Below are 8,826 nucleotides of genomic sequence, written 5' to 3'. Positions count from 1 at the left end.
ATCCTGTTTGGAAATGTGTTATGTCAGACAGGAATGGTGTCGCGTGTCTCTTGAATCAATCTCCTTTAAGATAGAAGAGGAGCAGATGAAGCAAGGGAGAGAGCAAGGAGGGCTGGGGAAAGAGTGCCAGGCCACAGGAGGCTCACCCTGGGCCAAGGTTCAAGGCCCTCCTCCCTGAGCCAACTGCAAAGGCCAGTGAACTTGCGGGATTCGGACACGGAGTCTCCTCAACTCTGAGAAGATACAGTTCTGTTTGCTTAAGTCCCCGCCGCCGGTGGACTTTCTGTTACAGCCGCACCAGCAAACGAAGACCAGATGTAGGCCAGACTCTGTCCTTAGGACCCACTCAGAGCCGGCGCTGAACCCATGTGATCGGGACCATGTGACCAGCACCACGTGGCCAGGGCTCTGTGAAGGCATGGCTACATGTGGGAAACAGGGAGTCAGGGATGACGATCATGACGTGGAGTTGACAGCAGACCGGGCAGGTTATCTTCAAGGATTTAGAAGAACAAGGTAGGCAGACAGGAAGGGCCCTGGAGTTCCAGGCAGAGGACACAGCATCTGTGAATGCTGGGGACAGTGAGGGGCTGGGCTGCCTGCAGAGACTGAACCCCCACCCCCACCCTCGGCCCACTCTTCTTCCTTCATTCATTCACACACCCGCTTGCTTTGGCTTAAGACACTGTGCTGGGTACAGGCTTCCTCATGAAGGCCAGCCTGGCCCTGCCTAAGGGTCTCCCAGTCAGGACATGGTCACAGATGTATACAACGAGGCCATGTATTACACTGACCGATGTATTACACTGACCGGTGTCTCCCTTCACCCACTTTTCTGTTGTCTATCCCCCTGGGAGGGGGCTATATCATTGTGAATGGGTGAATGGTTCCCCCTTTCTCCTCCTACCTTTTCCATCCTCCTGGTATCGCTAGTCTCATTATTGGTCCAGTATTCACTGTTTTTAAATGAGAAGAAAATGTTAAGTATTAACTTGGAAATAACCTTTTAAATATTTTCCCCTCAATAATAAAAGTAGTACATATAAGATGTCAACTAAGCCCACATGGAAGAAGCACACCAACATCTGTGATCCAAGGGCTGTACATTCTATAATCCAAATCTGAAGGAGGGAATAGTATTAGAGCTTAACTTGTAAGATTCTGGTGACCAGGAGGATATGGGTGATTGTGGATGCCCAAAATGCATATGCAGAATCACAAAGGGACTAAGTCTCTGCAGAGTTCCCTCCAACCACGATAGAGGGATGGGAATAACCTGGCCAGCAGACTGAGATCATTGTAGAGATGACTATAACAGATTAAATCTGACTCAAATGGTTAAAATCTTGTCATTTGATCTCCCTTTTGATACACTTTGTGCTTGATCTGGTTGTGGTTATTACATAATCTGTTGTCAATTTGAGTATTAAGAGTGAAGGGGTGGAGTCTAGCCTGTCAATCAGGTCACAGCTTGATGACCTCATTTGGAGGCGCTAAGGAGATGCGAGGACGCTGCTGGGGGGCAGGGAGGGGTGATGTCGTGCTGTGATTCCTATGAATCAGAGCTCCTGTGAGTCACCAGTACCCCGGCTGTCCCCCACCCCCAGCCCAGAAGGCAGAGACTAGGTCCCTGTCCTCTTGATCTCTTCCAACAGAGCCTGGTGCTGGGGGAGGCGCTGAGCTGGAGCCCAAGAGGGCTTCGGACTCACACTGGGCCACCTTCTTTCTGACCCCGGTACTCTTGTCTTGAACCCAGGACTGGACACTCCAACCCTGGATGCTCCCAGGGCATTTGTGGATGCATGGTGCCCCCTTGGTGATTATTTGTCTTATGACCCTGGGGGGCATTGCCACCAGGTCCAGCCTCCAGACACCCCTTCTGGGGGTCTCCACTTGGTGACCCATGACATGGGAACAGTCTCCAGCTCCATAGGTTTGGCCTGGGTCAGGGGTAGGGCTCTGAATCTATGCTCCCCTACCTACCCCCTCCCAATAGGTGCAGGATCCAGGAGCGGTGGGGGTGGTGTGGAGATAGATTCCAGGCTCCCTGGGCCAGTGCCCTGCCTTAGGGTCTTTTAAGGCCACCACACTCCATGCAGGCCACTCCTCCCCACCTCGGGGCACACAAGAACCAAAGAGGGGAGGCAGCTAGGCTGACCGAGAGCTCAGAGTCAGGCCCCAGAGAGGGTGGGAGGGAAGGGGCTGCCTTATTTGGAGAGGACTCAGGAGCCCAGGGGTGGGGGCTTCCAGGAGGAGGAGGTGGTGGGCAGATGCCACGGGCTCTAGAGATGGGGTAGCTGTGGGTTTAAGGAGCTGCCACTTCAGAAAGGGAGGACAACTGAGCTCAGAAGCCAGCTGGAGGAGAGACATCGATGGCAATGGTGAAAGAAAGATGTCCCCAGCCCCTCCTGCCCACGGAAGCCAGAAGACACGGACGGGCTTGATGGCCCAAAGCAGTGTTTCCAGAGCTCAGGGACAAAAGATGGTGGAACCTCAGCTGGTCAGAAGGAAAAGATGAGTCTGTCTGCTCCTGTAGAGACAGGCAGCCTTAGAAACCCACAAGGGCGTCTCTACTCTGCCCTGTGGGCTTGCTGGTGGGGCTGTGGTTCTCTGGAGGAGTCCTGGTGGTGTAGTGGGTTAAGCACCGGGTGCACAGAAAGGCTGGCCATTCAAAGCCAGCAGCTGCTCCTCAGGAGAAAGAGGAAAAGCCGGTCACTTCTGTAATAATGGACAGGCTAGGAAATCCCAGGGAGCTGGTCTTCTCTGACCTAGAGGGTTGCTATGCGAATTGACCTGAGGACGCTGGTTCTCCGGAAGACGGGTAGGCTATGTGTGTTTATTTGACCTCACTCCAGACGTGCCTGAAGCGAACAGCTTTGCCGGGAGCTTTTGTCAAAGCACGCAGGACTTGTTTCACACGGACCCTGGCTGAGGTGGTCATAGAAAGAGCCGGGGCACACAAGCTGGTCAGGACATTTAAAAGGAAGAGTGACGCCCTGTCCAGAGGGGGCTTAGACAAGCTGTGCCATACTGGACGTTTTCCCAGCACAGCTACCCTCGACAGGGTTTCTGAGGCTGTGTAAACCACGATGGGAGCTGACACCCTCAACTTTCTCCTGTGGAGTGGCTGGTAGATTTGAACCACTGGCCTTGTGGCTAGCAGGCTAATGGCATAGAGAGGCCCCGGACAAAGAGGGAGAGACTTACGGATCAAAGGAATCTCAGGAAAGCTGACCACTACCAAGCATACAGGTTAGAACACACGCTTTACAGTGTGTTCTAACAGTGTGTTTACAGTGTTAGCTGAGGGAAGTCACTAACTAACTAACCCAAACAGCAGCAGCAACGGCAAACCTGGGGGATTAGGATTAAAGCCATAACTTACAACAGTATAATTCAGATTTATACCAATTTAGTTTTAACAATGGAGAACACGTTTGCTCCTCTATAGTTCCAGTCCCACCTGTCTGCTTCAGGTGATTGTTGTTGTATATGTTATATCTTTATACAACCCCAAATGACAAAGGCATAGAGAAAACAGGTGCGAAACGCTAGGTACAAATCTTGCCTGAGAGACAATTACATTAAATGGTAAAGGATTAAATACTGTAATAAAAAGTCGAAGGTTGGTAGAAAGTATAAAAACCACGGGCTAACTATATTCTATCTATGAAAGAAGCACTATCGATTTAAAGGCACAGAAAGTTGAAAGTAAAAGAACAGAGAAAGATAAACCTTCGGGTCTTAGGCTGGCTTGATTAGAGAAACAAATCCAGTGATATATATATATGTGTAAGAGAGAGGGTTATATTACAAAGTAATTATATACCAAACAAAAATCCCAGCCCAGTCCACATCAAGTCCCTAAGTCTGATCCTAGTCCATAAGTCCCTCTTCGGACTCACGCAGTCTCATACAACGATACAGAATGCAGAGACATCACTGGCCAGTGGTGCAAAGTCTTGTGGAGCCAATGGTAGTGGCAGCATCCCGGGGCTCCGGCAGCTCCCAGTGTGGCTCTTCAACAGGAAGGTGAAGGAGAGAGAGGGGGAAGGCCCCAGGACCCTCCTTATGAGAAGGCCACACCTACAAAGAGCCATCATCAGGCTGTGACTTGTGACACCAGGCTAGACTCCATGCCTACACTCCAATGATCAAGTTGACAGGAAGTTATGTAACTCCTACACTTGTTAACAGTAACCAAAAAAGAGCCGGAATGATCGTATTCATATGAGACAAAAATAGACTTTCTGATAAAAATTGTTATTAGAGACAAATAAATGTCTTTTATGATTCTAGAAGGGTCAATCTATCAGGAAGCTTTAACAATTGTGAGACTATATTCCTCTAACAACAGGGCTCCAAGACAGATGAAGCAAAGATTGGCCGAGTGGAAGGGTTGCAGACAATGTAACATAACCAGAGACTTCAATACCCTACTTTCCAGAATAGATAAAACAACTAAGCAGAAGACTGACAAGAAAACAGAAGACTTGAACAACACTGTGAAGTGGTTTTCAACTCCTGTAAACAGTTGCAGTCTCAAAAGCCCACGGTGGAGTTGCTGTGCGTCAGCATTGACTTGTTGGCAGTAAGTTTTTTGTTTTAAAGAAGACAACCAGAGGTCACAAATATCTGTAGACTAGTCTGCCTAACGACAGATGACACATTTCTCAAGTGCACATGGAACATTCTCCAGGTTAGCTCATAAAACAAGTCTCAATCATTTTAAAAGGACTAAAATAATAAAAACGTGTTCTCTGACCACACAAAATAAATTTAGAAATTAATAGAAGAAGGAAATCTGGAAAATTAAAATATGTGGAAATTTAAAAAATGCTCTTAAGAAGCCAATAGCTAAAGCCCCCATAATGCCACGAGCCAGTCTGCCCAGCCCACAGCTCATTCTGTGGGATAAGGATCATTCTGTGGGGACACTGTTCAGGAGATACCTGCTGGCAGAGGCCAAAGGGCTGGGGCCTAGCTGGGGCGGGTCCCATCTCCTCACTCAATTCAAGACCCTAGTCTGGGAAGGAGGTGCCAAATTTTGACTCCCAATATTGGGGTTCCACACCCCCCAGGAGGTGCTAGCTGGTCAAGCACTGTTGTTAGCCAGCCAACTGCAGGTCGATTTCCACTCTCATGCTGGTTCCTCGTCCAGCAAATGGAAATGATACTGTGGCTCCAGTCTCCAGAAGTCCTGCCTGCTTGGTAGGGTAGGGGTGGGAGTGAGGCCCTGTACAAAGGCTGGGTGACGGCATGGGTGACGTCATGGGGCTGGATGAGGTGTCCCTCGTGACTTCCCGCTCCATTCTCTGTGTCTGGAACTCTGACTACAAATGTCCCTTTGCCCTCAGGGTTTCTCTGCTGCTGATGGCAGCAGGGGCAGCTGGAGTCCCTGTGTGTGTGTCTATGTGTGTGTGAAGCTCTGTGTTTTAGTTTAATGAGCTGGAAATGACAGACTTTCAAGATCTTTATTTAGGTATACAAAAAATTACAGTCCATCCCATGCACCACTGTGGCCAATATACAGTCGTTATCTCTATAGCAAGTACTACAATGATAGGGGGTTAGAAAGTTACAGGGATTGACTTATCTAACTAAGAACAATAGAAGGAAAAGCACTAACCTAAATAGTGACCTGTTTATTGTGCCAAACTCCCACTTATTCTATATGCATGATAACTAGAAATTTGTAAGTATTATTAGTAAAAAAACTAAACAAAAACTCATCCTGAAAAACTAGTTACTAGTTAAAAAAGAGAAATCAGTGTCATCTATGATCCCTGGCTGTGCAAGGGGCCTGAGTAGGCGGGGCCTTCCCGAGTGGAGTCTCCGCCCATATGCAGGGAGAATTATTGAGATCACTTCCTCCTGGGGCTGCTCTGTGTGGATGGATGCCAGTGTCCCCAGGCGTGTCTGCACTGGGATGTTCTGCATGTGGCTGAGAGTGGGCGATGCAGCGATGACGGGAGTGAGCAGGCAGGCTGGTCCTTTCCTTGGGCAGCCTGTGGGGAGACTGCTGGGGTTCCCTGAGGTGTCGTAGCATAAAGGTGCCAAGGCAGAAAGCTTGTCCTGCAGCCCGGGTGGGGTTTGGACATCCGCCAGAGTTGCTGTGGGGCCCCACCCTGGGGGCCTCTTAGTCAAGAGATGAGAACACACCCACAGAAGCCGAGAGAAAGGCAGGCAGAGTCCAGGAGGGGCTGGGAAAGGCAGAGTTGTAGATAGATAGATAGATAGATAGATAGATAGATAGATAGATAGATAGACAGACAGACAGACAAAGAAGTGAATGACTGGCGAGGCAGAGATCAGAAGGTCGTCTGCTCCTAGAACAAGTGCCCCAACTCACAGGTACATCTTGGAGGGGTGCCCGTGAGGCTCAAATGGGGTCTCGGTTATTCCAGGCCCTCTTCTGAAGGGTTGGGTGGCGCGGTGGCCCACCCTCTGTCATCTTTCACACTGTTCGCTCCAGGATGAATTCACAGTGGTTTCAAAGCTCAACAAGCCATTTCCCTGAATGTGATCGAAGGCTCAACGCTCAGGAAAGCACAGTTACCATGTGGCAGGCCAGTGAGGTCACTTTAGGGCTGGGGGGCTTTCCTCCCTCAGGACAGGCCCCGGGCTCCCGGGAGCACGCATGCCCAATGGGTAGCCCCGGTGTTCCTTGGCCCCGGGCTGCAGTCTTGTCCCCGCAGGTGAGGGTGTCCGGTCTTTTGTTTCCGGATGGACAGGCTGTACTGGCCTCATCACCAGGTCCAGGGATCACTGCAGTTGGCCCCAAGCTGCCTGGCTATTCAGCCTTGAGGAGCCTGGGGGCGGGTGGGGGTGGGGAGGGGATAACAGGGTTGTGGGGATCCTGGAGTCCATTCAGAACACCAGCTGGTTTCCCCAGCATTTAGGCGTGTGTGGCAACCACTGAAATATATTCTGGATGCTCCAGGGACCGAGATTTTGCATCCAGCGGAGGCCGGAGTCCACAGGAGGAGGAGGTGCCGAGCCTGCAGTCGATGCCACTCCTCCAGGACTTGGTGCCCAGTGCCCGACTGGCTCGGGCCGCAGCCGTCTGGGTGCCCAGGCCTGGAAGGGCAGCGCTCCCTTTAATAGAGCGGCGGCTGCCGGAGCTCCGAACCATACAGCTCGGCCAGCATCTTGAACCGGGGCCCCCAGTCGTTGAGGAAGTCGTAGTCGACGTCCGAGTCGGACGAGTCGGTGCCCAGGGAGCTGAGCGACTCGGCGATCGACTCGGCGCCCTCGTAGCCGTAGATGTGCAGCGTGTCGTAGGGGGGCCCGTCGCCGTCGTGGTCCGCCTCGCCCTTCTTCACCTCGATCATGGCCGCCATCTCGCCGGGCGCGCTGGGCAGGCCGGGCCCGCGCCGCGGCGGCTTCTGCACCTGCGCGTAGAGCTGCGGCCGCGCGTCCGGCGAGGGCGCGGGGTGGGGCCCGCCACGGCGCACCGAGTTGAGCACCGACACGTCGTAGCTGGTGGTGTCCATCTCGCCTCCGCCCTCTTCGTCGTAGGTGACCAGCTGCTCACGGATCTCAGGCACGTTCTTGCCGCGGGCCCGCGCCTGGTTCCGCAGCCGGCGGCGCAGGACGATGAGCAGGGTGATCACTGCAGGCGAGCAGAACCAGAGTCAAAGCAGGCCCGCCCTCCGAGACCCCTCGGCCTGCAGGGCCAGCCCGGATCCCCGTGGACACGTCCGTGGCCTGTCGCCATGGCATGCAGTGATGCCACCTGGTGGGCCCCGCAGGCCCGGGGTGGAGCCCGGCTCGGCGCCCAGCGGTTGGAGGCAGCATTGCACCTGGACCTCCCAGCTGGGAGGCTCCTCCCCGCTCCCCGCCCCCAGTGCCACCTGCCACTGACCGGCGATGGTGAGGATGCAGAGGAAGATGGCCACCAGCGCTTGGATGCTGACGCCTGTCAAGGCCACGGCCTCCTCACAGAAGGTGAACTCGCCCCGCTCGTTACACTTGCACACCACCACGGCCAGCGTATTGGTGCCCGTGAGGCTGGGACGCCCGTTGTCCGAAATGAGCACCGGCAGGAAGTGGACCTTGACCCGCTCCCGGTCAAACTGCCCGTACTTGACTGTGATGTTGGCCGTGTTGTCTGAAAACACCAAAGCCACCGAGTCAGGTGCTGCTGGGATACCGGCCCCTGTCGCCACAGGGCCTGCCACCTCGCGAAATCCCGCCCGAATGCGCCAGCTCGCTGTGGCTTGGACTGCTTCTCCGCCCTTTACGTCCCCCTGTCTCAAGTTTCAGCCACGTGAGTTCAGACCCTAGAACCCGACCCCACTGCCTGACTAACAGTCGATTTCCGACGCATAGCGACCCTGTGAGCTTCCCAGGCTGTCAGTCTTTAAGGGAGAAGACTACCTAAATTGTCTTAATTGGAGCAGATGAGCACAATTTACTCCCTTGGGGCGGCTAGTGGATATGAACGGCTGACCTTGTGGACAGCAGCCGGGTGCTTACCGGACAGTGCCACTGGGACTTCTGTGCTCCCAGAGAGGGGCTCTTGGGCAACTGCTTTGACAAAGCCTTTCACAATAGCCAGAATGTAAAACCTTTCTTTGGGGGCAAGTGACAGATTTGACTCCATCTCTTTCCCTAAGCCCACTCCACCTACAGTTCGGTTGCCTTTTGATCTGATTACTTATTGCACTATTTTGAGCATCACAAGCAAGGGGGGGGGGGAAATAAAGTTTGAGAAAGCCTTTTTCGCGTTGGGCTAACTTCTAAGGGTGTTTCTGCAAGCCCCGTGCACTCACCACAAACATGTTTTCCAACAGTAAATGCAACGCACCGGTCCCAGGGAGG

The 8,826-nt window shown here is 52.8% G+C and overlaps 1 protein-coding gene across 1 annotated transcript in view; it reads right to left on the bottom strand.

Annotated features, from left to right (window-relative positions):
- Positions 1 to 5,460: 5,460 nt before the first annotated feature.
- Positions 5,461 to 8,826, bottom strand: part of CDH5 (cadherin 5) — a 32,780-nt gene continuing 29,414 nt past the window's right edge. The window contains exons 10-11 of the mRNA XM_045293906.1: positions 7,868 to 8,113; positions 5,461 to 7,615 (exon numbers count right to left, since the gene is read on the bottom strand). Coding sequence (XP_045149841.1) covers positions 7,101 to 7,615; positions 7,868 to 8,113 — 761 coding nt within the window. The 3' untranslated portion in view covers positions 5,461 to 7,100. The remainder of the gene's footprint in view (positions 7,616 to 7,867; positions 8,114 to 8,826) is intronic.

The sequence above is a fragment of the Echinops telfairi genome, unplaced genomic scaffold (assembly GCF_000313985.2).
Source record: "Echinops telfairi isolate 266 unplaced genomic scaffold, ASM31398v2 ScPeMD7_2291;HRSCAF=2852, whole genome shotgun sequence".
NCBI classification, from domain to species: domain Eukaryota; kingdom Metazoa; phylum Chordata; class Mammalia; order Afrosoricida; family Tenrecidae; genus Echinops; species Echinops telfairi.
The sequence above is the reverse complement of the archived record's forward strand: the minus strand, read 5'-3'. Positions and strand labels throughout refer to the sequence as shown.